The sequence below is a fragment of the Leguminivora glycinivorella genome, chromosome 3 (genome assembly GCF_023078275.1).
Source record: "Leguminivora glycinivorella isolate SPB_JAAS2020 chromosome 3, LegGlyc_1.1, whole genome shotgun sequence".
NCBI classification, from domain to species: domain Eukaryota; kingdom Metazoa; phylum Arthropoda; class Insecta; order Lepidoptera; family Tortricidae; genus Leguminivora; species Leguminivora glycinivorella.
The window spans coordinates 3,483,057-3,503,422 of record NC_062973.1 but is presented as its reverse complement, the minus strand read 5'-3'; the positions used below and the strand labels follow the sequence as shown (position 1 = coordinate 3,503,422).

The following is a 20,366-nucleotide window of genomic DNA, read 5'->3' as shown; positions in this document are numbered from 1 at the left end:
AACTGATTTTCTCCATTATTCTCCAGCACCACAACTTTTATTATGGGACCAATGCTGAAATCATGACAGCCGAAATGTATGAAACAGCCAATTTTTTTTTGCGATTTCAGCATTAGTCCCATAATAAAAGTTGTTCATTATTACTTCAAAAGTCACTATGCAAAGTCTGAACGGTCCTTTTTCATTTCACCTTGTATGTCAAAAGTCACAGGTACAATAGGCTATTTTATCAGAGTGGCTTAGCCCAGCTATATTAGCCCCAATTAACCTAATGGGGACACAATCTAAATATGTAAATGTCTGCTCAAGTACAGTTAGCAAGAGCATAATAATACTAGAGAGCAGCGGACACGCCGCCAGCGGACGTGTCGCACTTGTTAGCTCACTGAGCCATGGACCTTTAATGAGGACCAAAGAGGATCGAGTATTATAGAGAGTTACGGCCCAGCCACAACATTGGTCTAAGCGCGGCAGCGGCGAGCGGCAGCCATACGTGTGAATGAAAAGTCCCATCACTGTGTCTCGCTTCAATGTATGGCCGCCGCTCGCCGCTGTCGCGCTTAGACCAATGTCGTGGCTGAGCCGTTACTGTCAAAGTAAAATGTATAATCACAGTGCATAGACTGCCATCTCTCTACGCAGGCTTAAAACTTTTAAACGTTAGCTTGATATGTATTAAAATGTCAAATATTAATATTAGCGCCATCTAGCTGAGCGCTCCCCAAAGGTGTAACGCCATCTAGGCCACCGTACCTTTTTCTATAGGGCTTTGAGGTACGTTTTTTTCTTAGACTTTATCCGTCTATACGGAGTTACATAATTATGACTTTGATAAGGACTGAGCTCACATGTTTTTGCCATACTAAATTAAACCTTATTAGTAAAAATAATTACTTAACACGTGTGTGACAGCCTTTACCACTTCCTAATGTTATTTGTTTTGACATGTGCCGTCAATCACTTGACACTAACTTGATTTAATCCTTAAAGGTCTCTCACACTAATCAGTGTGTAATCAAATTCATTTATTATGTATGAAAACGATGAAAAACGTTTTTTTCCGAATTTAACTAAAAGTGATATACAGGTTGGTTCTTGATAATGAACCTAACAACGTGTCGAATTTAACGGAAAACAAAAAAACAGTGTAGTACATACTATGCACTGAGCATAGATGTCGTTGTGTGCGTGCGTGAAGACACGACTCGCTGTTCGTTCGCATGTACACACACATGGGAATGATGCGCGTGCATTGCGCAATAGTCCATCCATCCGTCCATCTACAAGTGTGTATTAGTCATAGGGCTTACGGAAAAAAACTGCATTTTATCGCACATCAAGTGCAAAAACGTCTTTCAAGCCCGCGCGCTTTATTTGCAATGCGTATAGTTCAAAAAGTAGTGAACGGATGTTTTTTTGTTTTAATTTGCAGATGATATTATCAAATTATATTTCAATAAATACAAATGTGACCATATCGTAGAAAAAATATTCGTAAATTTCGTCAGAATAAAAAAAAAAAATTTCTTATTTTTCTTATTATTTGGCCGCCATCTTTAATTTTTTTAAATGATTTTATTTTTTATATGAATAAATGTTTTAATACAAACTGATAGCCACCCCAACCATTAAAATCGGTGCAGCCGTTATGATTCCAAAATTTTTTACATCACGTGCAAAAACGTCTTTCAAATCCGCGCGCTCCATTTGAAATGGGTATAGTTCAAAAACTACTTAACGTATTTTCATGATTTTTATTTTATCATGTAGATAATATTATCAAGTTTAATTTAAATACATAAAAATGTGGCCATGTCATAGAAAATTTATTGGTAAATTTCACGAGAATGAAAAAAAAGTTTGAAAATTTCATATTTTTCTTATTATTCGGCCGCCATCTTAAATTTTTTTATGATTTTAAATTTTTATATTAATAAACGCTTTAATACAAACTACCTAACCTAACCTAACCTATTTTTGTGGTAGCAGCGCGTTGTGTGTAGGGGTCACAGTTCTAACCTAATCTACTTTTCTGGTAAATGATGGATCTAATTTATTGTACAATTGTTTTTTATTCTAACTGTGCTTTAGAAAGAATTTGTGTTATACAATTTATTTATTATCGGAAATAAGCATTATACTCAAAGTATGTTATGATAAATGTTATTCGAAAAAATGATCATTATATTAAATAAGAATTATACAATTTGTTAGTATATTATTTGTTGTTATATGATTCAATAATTATATCAAATGATCGTTATAACGACTAAAAATATATCAAAAAAAGTTATATCGATCGATACGCACCCGTAATAAACACTCAGCCACCTCAAGCTTATAAAAATAAAGTATAAAGTTCCATATGTACACAATTTTAGTCATTTTTTGTTGTTCTTATATATTTTAGACACAGATCAATACAACAAGATGGCCCTTACAGGGCGACTCGCGGTCACCAAGCATACGACAAATCAGGTTTATAAAAGTTTGAACGCGTGCGACACCGATCAGTAGCGCCCAAGTATACGACCCGCTAACAGTGTCCGTGTCCGCTCGGGAAAAAATCTTAAATAATCAATTTTGGTTGCAAACAATGGTCTCTTACAGCATAAAGTGGTGTGGCAAGTCTTCTAACACTTCTACATGTAAAAAAGATGGAACAACATTCCACAGTTAAGTCAAATTAATTATTTTGTTGAATATTGTTTATTGTCCGCGGAGTTCATTTATACTGGTCAATATGGTTGTGCTGAGCGGCGCCGAGGCGCGTCCATCCCTCTTTACCGAGTTAACAATGTGATATGCTATCCCTTTCACGTAAACGACTAGGCATGGGGCCATGTTAGTTTATGTCTGTTGCGGGAACTTCGTACTGCCGTTCGTACCATGTGCTACCATTTTATGAAATATAAAAGAAAGCAGATTTGTAATAGTGAATAATTATCTAGAATCTGTAGAGTCTGTAGTGGTATTTAGTTCATTGATTAGTTTAGAATATTTAGTTGGTTATTTAACTTAGTAAACGTAAGTAAAAATGCACAGTTTAGTTATTAGTTACTAGAATGATTTTTATTGAGATGCTATCACAATTATCATCCTCCTTGCGTTATCCCGGCATCGGCATTCGCCACGGCTCATGGGAGCCTGGGGTCCGCTTTGGAAACTACTACCAAGATTTGGCGTAGGCACTAGTTTTATGAAAGCGACTGCCATCTGACCTTCCAACCCGAAGGGTAACTTAACTTAACTAGGCCTTATTATAATTTAATTATAATATTATAATTTGTTGCAAAACAAATTCACCACAGTACTGGTACCGGTACCATTGTCTATAATAGACATGTCCCATTCCCATCCCTACTGCTAATCATAAAGGCGCGCCATTATTTGAAACGACCAATGGCAGCACCGTGCGCGCCCGCCTCACCCCGCAAGGATTGGTGATTTGCGTCTCGAACAATATCGCTTGCATTTGGCTTCTAGTGGGGTGTTCTGTGATTTTAGATAAAAATATTTTTGTCGTATGTCAGATTAATGACATTTATCCAATCACGTAGAATCGATTTATAACTCGTTTGCAGATAATAAATACTTTTTCGAACGGGACGTACGATAGAGTTTTTATTTACGAGGCTTGATTTTAAGATTATGTAAGAATCAACTTAATTGTAATTATAATAGACTTTATAATAATATTGACGAGGATGATATGCCATACGTTTGAGTGCATCCTATTGAGCATGTGCAAGAATCTTATATACATACTGGATGTTGCACGCCGAACATTACTTTGAAGCCAGAAAATTTGACCTTGAATTACGTCACGCCGGTCTTGCATCTCTTTCTTTAGGGTGTCCATGATTAAGCATACATTAGGGATATCCCGCGGAATTTGACGTATTACGTTTATACGACTGATTGATTTTGTAATTTATTAAATTCAAATCCGATCAACCGTTTTATCACGAACGTGAACATCCATCCTCACAAACTCAAGTAAAAGGTAAAAAAATACTAATTTGTCCATAATTTGTCAGTCGTCAATAAGGTCCATTTCTATGCCACTCTGCAGTTACTCGACCTTACTGATGTCCGGCAAAAGGTTACCTTTTCCTAAGAACACCACAAATACGATACAGTTTTTACCAGTGGTAAACTAGGTACTGGTTTTTTCCTCACCTCCAAACCTAGGGGTGGTAACACTGGTAACCACTGGGAAATACGAGCTAGCGAATGGATTCTAGGGTTGAACCGTTCAAGAATAGAATCCTGAGCGTGGCGAGTGTAGCAACATGAGGCTTATACAACTTATCGTTTACCAAAGAGGATCGAGTATTATAGAAAATTACTGTCAAAGTAAAATGTGTAATCACAGTGCATAGACTGCCGACATCTCTCGACACAGGCTTAAAACCTTTGAACCTCCGTTTTGACAATATTCTCAGCTTGATATGATATTGATATGTGTTAAAATGTCAAATATTAATATTAGCGCCATCTAGCTGAGCGTACCCCAAAGGTGTATCGCCATCTAGCTCACCGTACCTTTTTCTGTATGGTTTTGAGGTACGTTTTTTTCTTAGACTTTATCTGTCTATACGGAGTTACATAAGTATTTGTCTTTTACTAACTGATACCTGTGTTTATTAAAGCATGCAATGGAATATATATTTTAGTGTTTCGGTCACTTTAAACCATCACAATAATATTTTGGTAGTAACTACTGGGAAAACTAATCCCAGTAGCTATCAACCCCCGGTGTGGTAATTAACAATGTGGGGAAAATCCCAGTAGTTAGGACAGGTAAAAACTTGGTGGTAACTAGTGGGAATAGCCACAAAATTATAAGGGAAGTATTTGTCAATGGGGAAATAATGAAATACTAGGACGTTTTAAAACAGTATCTTTATTTTTAAGCGCCGCCCCAAATCTCAAGGAAGGTGGTTCTCAATTCGTACGTATTTCAATTCTCTTCGCATGTATATATGTATCTCAATTTAATGTCTATGCCACGACGACCGGTCTGGCTCAGTCGGTAGTGACCCTGCCTGCTAAGCCGCGGTCCTGGGTTCGAATCCCGGTAAGGGCATTTATTTGTGTGATGAGCACTGATATTTGTTCCTGAGTCATGGAATAAGTATGTATTTATCTATTTAAGTATGTATATCGTCGCTTAGCACCCATAGTACAAGCTTTGCTTAGTTCGGGGCTAAGTTGATCTGTGTAAGGTGTCCCCAATATTTATTATTTATTTATTTATATCTCCGTCGTTGCTGGACCGATTTTTAAAATTTCTTTCTGTGTCATAATCTTCAGGCTTAAAATGCAAATCTGCAAATTGTCGAACGCTCTGAAACATTTCCTTTTATCGGTACAATCGACAGCCAACGCTGCCTCCTTCCTTCATCTTTTGGAACACTGAAAAGTTTGATATTATTCATGTTAATTGTAAAGACATAAACAATAAAGTTGGTATTATTATACTGTGATACGAACTATGAACATAGAAACCGTACCAAGTTGATAGATTTAGCTCCATTCAATAAGAGTAAATACCATGCAAGAAAAAAGATTGGTCACCCTAGTCGTAAAACCACACATAGCATTATTTTTCTTTTAAGGTCATATTTATCGTTCTAAACCTATTCGTGGGAATTTTGATATAATTTGAGACAATGAAAACAATATAATGATAAGAACTAACCAAGATTACAAGCAAAATAGCAGAAAATTTATTGCCAGTGAGGTTTATGAACATTTTGGTAAAATAAGTACTTACTTGTGAAATTTTACGTCGGATTTCGGTTTCCATTTACTTCCACAATGGTTCACTATGCAATACATAGCGCAGAACTTAAGTAAATCGTCGAAAAACGTTTATTTCGCAAAATAAATCTCTGAATCGGTGTATGAATTTTGACAATTCTGACATATCGGGCATATTTTTTTATTATTAGTGTTCCCATAGTACGCAGGAGGTAAATACTGGAGAAATAAGGTTTTTGATTGAGTTTTTTTTTCGTATAATACAAAGAAAAGTAAGTCAATTTGATTGAAGAATGTTTTATACTTTTTTTTTAATAACTTATCTGGCAATACATCACAGTGTTGGAATGAGTTAGAACATAGGAGTAAAGGTGAATGAACCTGGCTTCAACTCATTGGTCGGCACGCACTATCCAGAGATATATATAAAATTCTTGAGCATGTGTTGTCTTTTTGTCAAAATGTGCGTGTGTACTGACACGTATTTTTGGCATGTGTTATTTCCTCACCCCCCGCGAAATTCCGCAGACTTTTTTGTAAGCAAATGCAACATGAAGGCGCCTCCAGTTTAATTTTCCTCCGAGGTAAGTTCAGGAACTTGGGACAGACGTATTCAAATACCTCCTCCTTCCTTCCTAATCAGAGTACGTAGCCGAATGGGACAAACGCTCACGAAACGCTCGTAGACATCTATCTCTATCGCTCTTGCGTATTGACGCGTGAGAGCTAGACTACCTTTCGCGGCGTTTCGTTTTCGTTTCGCGTCGCAGAAATGCCATTCGGCTACGGCACCAGGCCCCGAAACGCCGCAGAAAGGTAGTCTGGCTCTGTCGCTCCAATACGCAATAGCTATAGAGATGTATAGCTACGAAAGAGATAATAATATATCCGTGAGCGTTTCGTAAGCGCTTGTGCACTCGACTACACACACTGTGATGTATTCATATATTTGTTGCTGACTGTACCATTCGTTACCACAAAATATATTTAGTGCCTGTAGTAGGCAATTGTATAAAAGATAAAGCCCATTTTAATTATGTAAATGGAGTATGTGGTAGCTTAGGTAAATTTATAGGTGGGAGCTTAGGAATAGATTAGAGCGAATGGTAATTGAACTATACCTACTACATACTAATCTACCTACTTACCCTTAGGCACCTTAGGCATTGATATAGACGGACATAGTAGCACCATAACGGGTTCCTTTTTAACCCCCGACGCAAAAACGACGGGGTGTTATAAGTTTGAGTGTCTGTCTGTTCGTCTGTCTGTCTGTCTGTCTGTCTGTGTGTGTGTGTCTGTCTGTGGCATCGTAGCTCCCGAACGGATGAACCGATTTTGATTTAGTTTTTTTTGTCTTAAAGCTGAGTAAGTCGGGAGTGTTCTTAGCCATGTTTCATAAAAATCGGTCTACTATGTCGCGGTCGGGGTTTTATTTTTCAAAATTTTAAGTTAGGTAATCTGCCCTTTTGGTACGGAACCCCAAAAAGGCTTTCTTGATTAAATACCCTAGCGTCATCATCATCATCATATTATTTAAGAGCCAGGCTCTTGTCTGTGGAGTAATCGCCATTCCGTTCTTTTCTCTGCCGCTTTTTTGAAGTCCTGATACGTCACTACGTTGGTCTTCTCTTTAAGTAATAATTAAAAATAGAAGGGGAAACATGTTGGGGCACCTGATACGGCACGATACTTACATAAAATCAATAATCGAAGGGCGAATAGAAAAGAGGAGAGGCAGGGGAAGACCGAGGCGTGCGTTTTTAGACCAACTTAAAGAGAAGACCCTAGCATAATCTAGGATTAATCTATTTCAAACCAGACTTTCTTAGCTACCACCAACCACACCGACACTTCCGATACCCAGCTTCCTTATTTAATTAACTAAGATTAAGCCATTTCGCTAGAAATTGCCTCGGCTAACTATCAGGCGCCCCGTTGCGCCAGTATTAAAGCGTAAGATGTAGCTATTTTAATTTAGGTGAGATAGGGTTAAGAGCGCACACCATTTTCTGATAATATGAATATCGTAGATATTACCCCCCTTATTCATAAACGTACACTAAAGTTATCAAGCCGATAAAGTTCGTTTGTCCCTTTCCGACGTATTAGTGTGATAGAAAAGGACAAACGAACTTTATCGGCTTGATAACTTTAGAGTACGTTTATGAAGAAGTGTGTATAGTTATACAAAAAAGCGCTGGTGGCCTAGCGGTAAACGCGTGCAACTTTCGATCCGGAGGTCGCGGGTTCTAACACTTCTAACCCCGGCTCGTACCAACGAGTTTTTCGAAACTTATTTGCATGACATTTCCATTTGATATTTGCCAGTCGCTTCATGGTGAAGGAAAACATCGTGAGGAAACGGACTAATTCCAAAACGGGTAAGCGTGTCACAAGGAAAGTGCCTGGCCTTGTTTCGCCTTGCTCATTGCCACAGGGGTTTTTGGGAGTTTATACTTTTGCTACTCACTGATCATTGTTTTTTAAACAGGTCAAATGTGAAGGTCACACACTTCCCTTATGACACACTTACCCGAATTGACCTTATTCGATATCGTTAGTTGTGTAAGGCCTGAATGGACGCTCGGTGCGCTGCGTTAGTGCGTTTTCACATTATCCGATCCGATACCGGATGTAGGACCGATATCCCATACATTACAGGCGCTATCTTGGATATTTAACATTGAAATCCTTCAGACATCCGATATCGGATCGGATAATGTGAAAACGGACAGGTGGGGCGTGCGGCGGGGTAGGCGAACATGCATACAATCTATCACTTTAACCCCCTTTTTCATAAACGTACACTAAAGTTATCAATCTGATAAAGTTCGTTTGTTCCTTTCTATCACACCAATACGTCGGAAAGGGACAAACGAACTTTATCGGCTTGATAACTTTAGTGTACGTTTATAAATAAGCTTAAAGTGTTAACTCCCAATAGCACAGTATAATAAAGAGTATTATCATACCAATAGGGATGACGACTACATAAAAAATGGCATTCTGTTTAGTCCGTCAGTTAGATCGTCCAAAAATACTGAACACATATTTCTCGCTTTTTCTAATTAATGAAAAAATGCAAAGATATAGAGCATCAAAGTGCCCGGCACGGCCCGGCCCGGAGTGGGGGCTTGTGACGTCATTTCTAAGTAAAAATTGTACCTAGGCGTGACGTCACGCGAAACTTCAACGCACTGTACCGTCGTCATTTTTCGTTTACGAGAAAAAGTAAAAAATATGTGTCCAAAATTTTTTGATAATCTAACTGAAGGACTAAATAGTTTTTTTTAGTCGTCTCGACTATATAGGTTTTTCATTCTAGTTAATCAGTTTTACACATACTTTACTTACCCTCCTTTGTTTCAGCTAGTGGCCGCCGACCGGCGCTTGCTATGAAGCGCAAACTATGCTCCGGTCCGTCGTTTAACTTCTCATGCGAAGACGACATGGAGGAGCTGAATGTGGTAAGCTGTCTCTTTTCTTCCTTCTAGTTTTACTTAGTTACCTATTTCTGTCTCTCTTATACATTTCTTTTTATACAAACTATGCTCCGGTCCGTTGTTTAACTTCTTATGCGAAGACGACATAGAGGAGCTCAATATGGTAAGCTGTTTCTTTTCTTCCTTCTAGTTTAATTACCTATTTCTGTCTCTCTTACACATTTCTTGTTTACAGTTTTCTATATCATTGCTAACACTAACTGAACATAGCATGACATTTTCTACTGACAAAGTAAGTGTGTTTTAGTATAGGTACTAATAAAGTGTAGTGGTAGGATATGATTAAAGGTTGAATCGAAAATTACAGTATCATAGAAATGACAGAATAATCATTATATTTAATAAGTAGCTATTTCTAGGTATCTCTAAAACAGAAATAAAATAATATCATCTGATTTTAATACTTCATAATTAATTAAATATGTCCTGCCATATGAAGTTTAATATTCACATTGTAAGACTTTTTCTGAATGGTAATTTTTTCAAACATTAAACAAAATTATCACAGATAAAGAAAAATACAGCAACAAAACCATTGGTAAGGATTTCGACTGAGTTAGTCTTTTTAGTAAATGAAAATTCAAATACAATAGGTAACAAAATACTCACGTCTCGGTCTCCACTTCACTAAACTCAACGGTGGAAACTGTTTCTTTCGACTTAAATTTCTTGCTATCTCTCTTAATCTGTGGTTTCACCGTCAACTCTTGTAATTCAAAGTTGATTCTAGCCTTATGCATGTTCAGATACTCCTCATAAGTATTTAAAGCTTCACGGCGCTCTTTTCCTTCGGCTAGCGTGGCTTCCCATGAGAAAGATGTATGGTAAGGATTCTCTTTCACAGTCCTCATTGCTGTATCTTTCAAGTATCCATAATCTTCTATATACTCCCTCTTAACAGCACCTTTGTCCGGTGGCAGATACGTCTTCACAGGTTTCGGTGGTTTTTTAATTGCCTCAGGAAATAGGATAGCCACGGTGTCATTGAAAATATTTGTCTGATTCTTCATAATCTCGACCATCCTTCTTTCTTTTTCTAAACGCTGCGCTTCTAACTCGCGTAAAGGCTTCTCTTGTTCTATGAGCTCTGCCTTGTTTATTCTTTTTTTGACTGCAATAGTTCGTTCTATCAATTTGTTAACTATCATGGTCCATCTTTCTGCCGGTCCGATTACTCTCATTTTCGCTAGCCTTCTGGCTTCTGCTTCCTCTTCTAGTCGTTGGTCTTCTGCTTCTTTAGCTTTTCTCTTTTCTTCCTCTTTTTCTAACAACAGTGCTCCTTCCTTTCTCCTTATTTCTAGCAAAATGTGAGGGTTATGTTTCAGCCATTCGTCTTGCCATTTTATAAATGATTGCATTACGTTAAGTTCTCTGCTAATCATAGCGTCAACACGAGCTTTGTAAGTTTCGTTTTCAATCATGAATATAGGTGGGTCTAAGAACATTTGAAAAGAGCCATTGGAATCACTTACTCCGATGATATTCTTTGCTAAAGGTAACGTGTGTAAACTTATACCAGTGAGCTGCGTGCCGGAGAGTGTTTGTACGGCAATAGGTAAGTCACTTCTCAGTAATAAATCCCAAGTCTCCATATTGCCTTCTGACGTGGTGATGAAAAGCAGACTAGGCTTGTAAAGTGACCATACAGCGTCAGTTAATCTGTGAGGACGTTTTTTCCATATCAAGGGACGATTCATCAACTTGTCGCACCAAATTGCCATTATCTTTCCTCCGATAGTCATGGTGATATGATGAAGAAATGGGTTTTTCTTAGAACATGTTATTATTCCATCGTGAATATAACAACGATACTTCATGGCGCAGTACTCAGAGTTGACAACTTCTCCAGTATTGAACGCGTGACCCTCCCATGTAATTCTTCTCATCTCTCCGTGCTGTGAGCTACAGTACATGATTGTATTTAGATCTTCTTCTTTTTGAGGCAAGATGGAACATGTAAAATATTTTCTGCCCGTAGCAATTTCTTTAGGTGTATAAGTGTAAGCAATTGGACAAGGGGTCATAGCCATACTCTGTAGAGCAAGCGTATCGGGATGCCCTGTTATTCCTAGTATGATTTTATAAGTGGGTTGAAACACGCGATCTAAGATACAGAATGGGGAAACATCAACTAATAGCCCAGATGGCCTTCTAGCAATACGCAATGATTTCTTAATCTTCTTTCCCCCAAACACTGCCACATTTTCGACTGACAGGTTCCAAATTAATATTGTGCCGTCCTCTGAGCCAGTGAAAAATATAGACGATTTTTTCCCGCCCGTTAGTAGCTCTGTGTGTCCCGTCTGAGATATGAAAAAGTTTGGCGAGAACCACTCGATAGCAGTTACAGCGCCGTAGTGATTAGTCATCAAATTACTCAAGGCCGTGGCAGGGACCACTGCTTTATCAGAAATCCTCTTCATCCATCCCATATGTGCATTCATAGCTATACGATATTTTTCTCTAGTTTCACTCAATACTTCAATTTTCTCTACATTTTCTAATTTGTTAGTTAAATCCCACACAACAATTTGACCGTTTATACATCCACCGATCAGAATGTTTTCATTAAAAGGACAAAATGAAAGGACTTTAACTTCACGCGGTGATTCGAGGTAAAGTTTTGGGATTAAACTATCGATATGGCTCCAGATCATAACAGGATTCAACCCATATACCGCCCTTTTAATTGGATCCGGACGTGTACTAACCGTGCTCATCACAGCAGGTGAAGCGTCAGCATAGGAAATAGCGACAATTCCAGTCCACATAGGATGAAAAACTGCAGAAGACACGTACTTATTCTTTGCTCTGACGTCAGTAAAGCAAACATAATCCTCGAATGTCATAGAGTCGTATACTACGCCAGTCGCTCTCTGAGTCACTAAATTCGGATAATCGTTGCAATACATATCCATGACTGTATTCAGCGCTATAATGGACTCCATTTCTGGATCTTTAATAGACATAAAATTGGTCATCAACTTTATATAAGACGCCCGTCGCATTCGCATTTCAGCGTCTCGAAACGGTTTAAGAGCAGCTTCATCTATCGGTTCTTTTGGAGGTTTTTCATCTTCCTCATCGTCGTCTTCGGCGGCTTCATCACCGCCGGCTCCTTTATCGGGCTTTGTATCTCCGCCGCCGCCCGCTCCTGTAGTGTCTGCTCCGCCAAGAGCATCAGCTATAGATTGCGTCCAGACGTTTTGTGGATATCTTAACTCAGTTTGTGCATGTCTAGTGATTCTAGGTGGATTTGCTTGAGCTCCCGTATCTATTCTCCTTTGAAACACACAGTTAAACTTCTGTCTATACGGTGTTAGTTCTAAGTAACCATCTCGAACGGAGCTCGAGTCTCTGACACTGAATTTTTCTGGCTGGTACACAGTGGGGAACGCAGTTTTAATTTCAAGCTCTAAAAACGGTCGAGTGTTTACAGGAATAAGTTCAATAATTTCTTTTTCACTGCCAAGACTTTTCCAAGGACGTGGTTTCTTTTGCACGGCCTTTTCTAATTTCTTAGCTTGTCTTTTTAGAAACTTCTCCGACTGAAATTTACAATGATCTCTCGCTTCGACAGTAGTACAGACGTAGAACTCATCGAGATCATTAGAATCATCTTCTATGAACCCCATGAGAACTTCATTTTGTGTATAAGCTTCCAAATCTGCTTTCAAAGGGAAGAATTCCGATAGTTCGCCGCCGATTTCTAAGTTTTCCATAATTTTAGCTTTGCTGACGAGCTTCCAGGGGGCTTGAGGGGTGATATCCATGCCCATGACCATTTCAATTTGTATTTGGGTTTCTTCGCCAATAGCGATTCTGTGCACTCCCTCGATTTCATATTTTGGGATGAATCGCTTTCTTCTAGGTTTTGGCGGTGCTTCAGCCATTTTTCCTTGGTCAGAGTGTACTGAAATCAATAAATATATTTCAACTTAAATATCAAATAAATATTTTTGTTTACATGTCAGTAATCAATAGTTCGTGTCACTGACGTTGACGTAATAACCAATTTTATTTTTCAGAATGAGTGCAATCCTAACTTTTTACTCAAGTACCTTAGGAACGATTTGGGAACGATCAAATACTTAATTTTAATATTCAAATGAGGTGTTGAATATGGTTGAAATATTTGATCGTGTTTTAGATTATTTTAAGCTATTATCAAATCATTGAGAAATTAGATTTAAAATTCAAATTAAAAATTCTTATTATAAAGCAAGTATAAATATTCTGTTCAGGCAATGGTTAAAATTAGAACCTGAATTTCAATGAGGAGGCACACTGACATTTTATCCCGCCAGGCGGCGTCTGTACAAGTGTCTAGGCAAAGATAATAGAATTTTGTCTAGGCATGTCACTGTCATTCATATGTGAGAGAGAGAAAATACATATCATCTTCTCGCTCTCACGTATGGACTAATAGGGTGGCGCCATCTGTCATGACCCAAAGTCATAACCTTTAAGTGTGCCTCCCCATTACATGAATACAACATGAATATCTAAGGGTCCCCCCACATCTAGCGTCTCGCGAGCGTCGCGTCGGGCCAACTGTATGGGCAAAGCCTGACGCCGCGTCGACGTCGCGTCGACGCGGCGTCTTTTTCCATACAGTTGGCGCAACGCGACGTTCGCGAGACGCTAGATGTGGGGGGACCCTAAGGGAAAGGCTGCCGTCGCGATTCTAAAATAATCTTTAGTTAAGGTCGTAACGTCGATAACCCTCAATAAGCCTATTTACACGGCGAAGAACTCATACTCACGTTTTAATTAAGTCGGAATAACGCTCGACATGTTTCGATTCATTTCCGATTCCGAGGGTCTTTTCCAATGAGTTGCGACCTGGACCTATTTTATATAACCAAAATCTTGCAAGTTCGCCGTGTAAATTGACTCTAAGCCTACAGTGAAAATACGCCATCAGCACAGAGAGTTGGCAAAGTAGGCGAATTCTGAGTTTGCATATCGGAAATAGAAGTTAATTTGCTTTTAATTAAGAAATGCGCAAGATTTTAATGGGGTCTCAAGCCACGAGAGCTTAAACACCTTTCACAAATAAGTATACTTTAAGAATCAATTAACAATTTCTATGAATTCGTTGCGGTTCTTTTTATCAAAAGGATCTCGAGTGTTGTTCTATACTTAACCGAACCGAACTTAACAAATTTAAGTTTTTAATGAAAAAAGTCGATTCCCCTAATTGCGACATCAGTGGGTCAGTAGAAGATGTTTATGATGTTCTGATAGAGTGCAATAAAAACCGAGCTCTCAGGGAGGCGCTCTTAGCCTCCGCCAACCTAAACCCATATGACGTTTGCGCCTTTATACACATTTTGAGTAAACCAACTTCAGACACAGTGAATATGGTGTATGGGTTGGCGGACGCTATTCTTAACAATGTAATTTGAGGTTTGAGGCCATGCAAAGCAGACTGACAGGGCCGATATGTAATTTTTATAAAGGTCGACGAACTGAATAAAAAAAGGTCTTTGATTCTATAATATTGGGGTTTCTTAAACTAAATTAAATTATATCTGGACTGGCTTGAGACCTGCGATATTAAGAACCAATATCAATGCTCTTTGGGCTGGGCGACCAAGCTACACTCTTAGGTGTATTTTATTATAAAATAAAAACTGCATGAAAACTAGAAAAGTCACGTTTTCCGGGTCCTAAGGCTAAGCTAGATCGATTTTTCAACTCCGAAAACTCACACATAAAAAATCTAGTTGTCCTAAACATTTTTATATTAAAGGAAAAAATGGAAAAATTTACGCTTCCGGCGGGACTTGAACCCGCATCATTTGCAATCCGTGCAAGGCTCTTAACCAATTGAGCTACGGAAGCCACGCCGGACATCGCAAATCTTTCCATGCCTTTCCTTATACATAACATACCATACACATACACATACATAACATACACATACATAAGGAAACACATGGTACATAAGGAAAGGCATGGAAAGATTTGCGATGTCCGGCGTGGCTTCCGTAGCTCAATTGGTTAAGAGCCTTGCACGGATTGCAAATGATGCGGGTTCAAGTCCCGCCGGAAGCGTAAATTTTTCCATTTTTCCTTTAATATAAAAATGTTTAGAATCGTTAGCAGACGTTTCTGCTTGTTAAAAAATAAATCTAGTTGTCCTAACCCATATAAAAACCCATAATTATAATTATATTGAATTGATTGAAACCTCTTCCGTCCAACTTCCCTCCTTAAAAACTCCTACAACGATTGTCATTTGACAACATTATCCTTTGACATTATCTGTCTACGTTTGACAAAATGTCAATGAACTCAAACGTTTCAAATTATCTCAAAAACTCGCTCTTAATACAATTTCGCGATATTACACAATAAAACATATTGTACAGCAATTGTTACTTAAATATAATATCAAAAGTCACTTTTAAGCTGAAACCGCGAGCAAACAAGTCTGTGGAGGACATTTCCAATTGGATTTTCTTGAATAAGTAATTCGTTTTCAGCTGAAGAAGCAATTTTTATTAAACGCTATTTTGTGGTGTATTAAAATGAATAGAAGAAAAGAAAATTGGTGCAGTATAATATATGTCATGTATTAAAATGAATAAAGAAAAATTGGTCAACGAAGCAAATATCAAAATCAGGTAAATATTGCAAACGAGAGTTAAGTCGCGAAGGCTTTCCGGAGCAATTTAAAGACTCGACTTTGGACTATTGTTACGCCCAGAGTTACACACAATCTTTTTCATCCCACTTGCAGTATCAAAAATATGTAAAAAGCTAAAAAAGTTAAATACGGTACCAGAAATGTCATAACTCCCTAGGGAGAACGAGTTTTCTATACCTATCGGTCTGAGCTCCGCCTGCGTGAAATAGCACATTCAGTGCGCGAATGTGATGAAAAATATTATAATTTATAAGACATTCATATTGACTGAGCTATGATTAGCTTAAGAAACTGGTATGTAATTTAAATTCTTAGAATATTGCTCCTTATCGTACTGATATTAAAGTTATAATTTACTTACGTTCCACTAGCGTCTGCGCCTCACCAGATGTCGCCACAGGCTCATCTTCGTAGCTGTCCGAGTCACTGTCAGCTTCGACTTCTACCGGTTTTTCTTCCAGCTCACTATCCGAATCAGCCATTTTTACTTCTTAAATGTATTTATCTTCTTAGAGAATTGTCTCTTGGGTAGAAAATCATCGGCCAAATCAATCTCTTCTTCTTTCCAAGTTTTTACTCGAGCTATCTGAATCAGCTATTTTTACTTCTTAAATGTATTTATCTTCTTCGAGAAGTTCTTGAGTGGAGAATCATCGGCCAAATCAATAGAACTAAACGCTTTGAAGTCCCTTGAAGATAGCCTATTTGCTAGGTGCACGTCTGATGCTGGTGTAGTTAATTATGTCTTCTATTTTAAATCTTATGGTGTCAAACAAAGGATAAAGCTAGCATTAATGTTTAGACATTCCATATTCATCAAGATCATATTTATTTCTAGGAATTAGGGCCACTTCTTCATCCAGAATGTCAATAGCTTTAATGAAACGTCACTAAGCGTCTATGTACCAAATTTAATTGTCAAGAACTTGAATTTTTGTCTTTTGAAATTAGCTTCCATCTCAGTATCATGTATTTCCTTTACCTATTTCTTTTGTTCACGCAACTATAACATTCATACAAAAATCAACATTTATCAATGTATTTATAAAGTCCCGTGTGGTAATGGGTTAAAAATTTCACCACTCCCTTTCTTCCCGTGGGTGTCGTAGAAGTCGATATGGGTTAAATTGTGGCGTAGGCGAGAGGCTGGCAACCTGTCATGTGCTTTGCCTACCTCGTTATGGGATACAGGCGTGATTATATGTTTGTATTTATAAAGAATAAAGTCTCAGTTTATGTAAGTAGATACGTTATCCACTGACTCTGTATGCACTAAAATTTACTTCACTAGACTGACGAGGCAAATACGAATATGAGAGTAAGCACTAACAGAGAAGTCTGTACACAGTTTACTTTATGTAAACACTGACACAACAGTTGCTAAGGTAAACTAAATCTGAACTAAAATACGTTACGCCCTTGTACAGTCAACCAATTGGAACCCTAGACTCTACAACCATGTCAAAATGACAAGCAGTAAGAGATTTCTTACAATCAGATTTATAACGTCACTATGACATACCTAGTTCTACAGTGACCTAGGGTTCCAATTGGTTGACGTAGTCAAGGTAAATATAGATACGGATAATGTGCCAAAAATATTTAACCACAACCTTAAAGTAAAATATAATCAATAAAATCGTGTCTACATATTTTTGGCACTTTGTTCATATAAGAATTGGGATATTAATCGTGGAAACTCTAGTAGGTACACCATCAGATATAACGGAACGACCAAGGCTCTCAGAAATATCGACACACGCCATTGTCCGTTAGGCGTTACACGGGCAACGCAATTGCCACTATATTGCCGGAAATTCACATACTTACCACTGCCGCGTTTGCTCCATAGTTAGTTGGTGCGTATTGAGCAAACGCGGCAATGACATTTGAATTGCCGGCAATTGTGTTGCCCGTGTAATAGCACCGTTAGTGCGTTTTCACATTATCCTATCCGATATCGGATGTCGGACCGATATTTCATATATTTACGCCGCCATCTTTGATTTTTTCCTTTGAAATCCTTCCGATTTCCGATATCGGATCGGATAATGTGAAAACGGCCTTAGAGTGCTTGTTGAAATGTTTTTGAGCACCTCGATATCTGTGGTATATTTGGTGGCGACTGTACCAGTGACAAGTGTTGGTGTGCGCATGCCCGAAATTGGTGGTACGTGGTGGTACCAAATGTGGGGTGAAAATATTCACAATTATGGTGTAAGACGAAAGTCAAAGGTACAATACAACGGTACTCTCTAGATATACATACAGTTAGTGCGTTTTCACATTATTCGATCCGATATCGAATTTCGGACCGATATCCCATGTGCATTGGGGTTATTTCGAAAGTCGTCTAATTTCGAAAGTCACATGAAGATAAAAGATTCCCCTCTCGAAATTTCCCGAGCTTTTCTGTACTTCGAAATTATCCCAATGCACCCTATTTACGCTGCCATCTTTGATTTCTTCCTTTAAAATCTTTCCTACTTCCGATATCGGATCGGATAATGTGAAAACGCACTTAGGGTCCCCGCAAACATAATTTTAATATCGAGCAAAAATCTTCCTAAAAAACTGTTGAAAAGGGTAAGTACCTAGACACTTTAAACGAACAATAATTTAAAAATCTGTCTGTTTCACTTAGCGTTTCCCCAATGACGCGGAATTTGCTTTCGCCTACCAAAAATCGTTGTTACTACGAACGTGTGGACGGATGCGTTCAGCGACGATAAAGCGTTAGCGTGTTCTTACTAATGAGCGATTTTTGTTCGACTAGAGCCGATTTCGCGTCGATATTAGGTTTGGGGAAACCCAGTGAAACTAGCGTTGAAAAAACCGGAAAAAATCAAATGTTTTTTTCCGGAGTTTATGAAATTTTGTTTTTTTTTCGGGTTTTAAAAAAAAAACGAATAAATTATTAAAATTAGTATTTTTTAATCACTCTCACTCTCACCATAATATACTGGAGGTAAATTTAAAAAAAAGGGCTCACCGGCGAATTGTCTTCATAAAACGCGTGCCTTCTTAAACCCTGACGTTGACAGAATCATCGACGAGCCTTAAAACTTAAAAATGTATTGAAACTCTGTCTGTACTTCAGTAATTTCTGCTTCCATGTCATCGGTACAGCGCGTTTGTAGGTGCAAGTTCGCCCGAATATTTGACGACCGAGCGCGCCCTGCTACCCTGCCTGCTAAGCCGCGGTCCCGGGTTCGAATCCCGGTAAGGGCATTTATTTGTGTGATGAGAACAGATATTTGTTCCTGAGTTATGGATGTTTTCTATGTATATAAGTATTTGTATATTATGTATATCGTTGTCTGAGACGTCATGCTCCCTGGCAGAACCACATCGTCTTTCGTAAACATAAATATGTCAGAAAATATCTATAAGATATCTATAAAATTCTAAGACCATTTGCGAAAATTCTATACACCTAGTTTCTGTGTAAATCTTATTTCAAAGTGGTTCTGCTACAGAGTTTCCTCCCAGCAGAACCACCAAGATATTCTTCTAACTATACATGCTATTTACACGTATACCACATCAAATAATTCTATATTAATTCTATATTTATCTAGTTTATTAAATCACTCTGTTTATTCTGAAGACACGTATTTACGACATGCCAAATGAAATAGACTGAACAACGCCTTGATGCAAAGCTTTGCAAAGATATAGTAGTCATTATTTGCTACGATGATTTGTACAGGCGCTAGACACATAGTTTTCTTTAAAGTTTGACATGTCGTTAATTTCTGTTATCAGAATAAGAAAGAGTGATATAGTAAGGTAGATAAATATAGAATTAATATAGAATTATTTCATGTGCTATACGTGTAATTAGCATGTGTAGTTAGAAGACTATCTTGGTGGTTCTGCTGGGAAGAAGCTCTGTAGCAGAACGACTTTGAAATTAGATTTACACAAAACTAGGCATATAGAATTTTTCCAAATAATCCTAGAAGTTTATAGATATCTTATAGATATTTTCTGATATGTTTATATTTCCGAAAGACAATGTGGTTCTGCCGGAGAGCATGACGTTGTGTGAGTACCCACAACACAAGCCTTCTTGGGCTTACCGTGGGATTCAGTCAATCTGTGTAATAATGTCCTATTTTATTTAAGATTAATTTATAAAGTCGCTCTGGTAATAATCGATTTCTATCTCTGGTATCTGTCCGTCCAAACAATGACCAATTTCTTTCATATTTAATCGTTTTTTTTTTTAAATAAGAGCCGAAAGTTTCGCGGTTTTTTTCTATAAATTTCTGAAAAAAAATCCAAATGAAATGAAAAAAAAAACGGGAATTTTCCGGCTGTTTTCATCACTAAGTGAAACAAACAGATTTTTTAATGATTATTTATTTTTAGAGTGTCTACCCTTTTAAACAGAATTTTAGGAAGATTTTTACTTGTCTCCGTCGATA

The 20,366-nt window shown here is 37.9% G+C and overlaps 1 protein-coding gene across 1 annotated transcript; it reads right to left on the bottom strand.

The window, feature by feature from the left end:
* Positions 1-9,714: 9,714 nt before the first annotated feature.
* On the bottom strand, positions 9,715-16,415 carry LOC125224594 (dynein axonemal intermediate chain 3). Its single transcript, XM_048128010.1, has 2 exons — positions 16,295-16,415; positions 9,715-13,188 (listed from the first exon to the last, which is right to left on the bottom strand). Exons 1-2 carry the CDS (start codon positions 16,413-16,415, stop codon positions 9,881-9,883), a joined length of 3,429 nt encoding a protein of 1,142 aa, XP_047983967.1. The 3' UTR covers positions 9,715-9,880.
* Between the last annotated feature and the right edge of the window lie 3,951 nt (positions 16,416-20,366).

Coding starts and splice junctions, on each gene's coding strand:
- LOC125224594 (XM_048128010.1), bottom strand. CDS start 16,415: ATGGCTGATTCGGATAGTGAGCTGGAAGAAAAACCGGTAGAAGTCGAA. Junction 13,189..16,294: donor GGCGCAGACGCTAGTGGAAC/GTAAGTAAATTA, acceptor TATTGATTTCAG/TACACTCTGACCAAGGAAAA.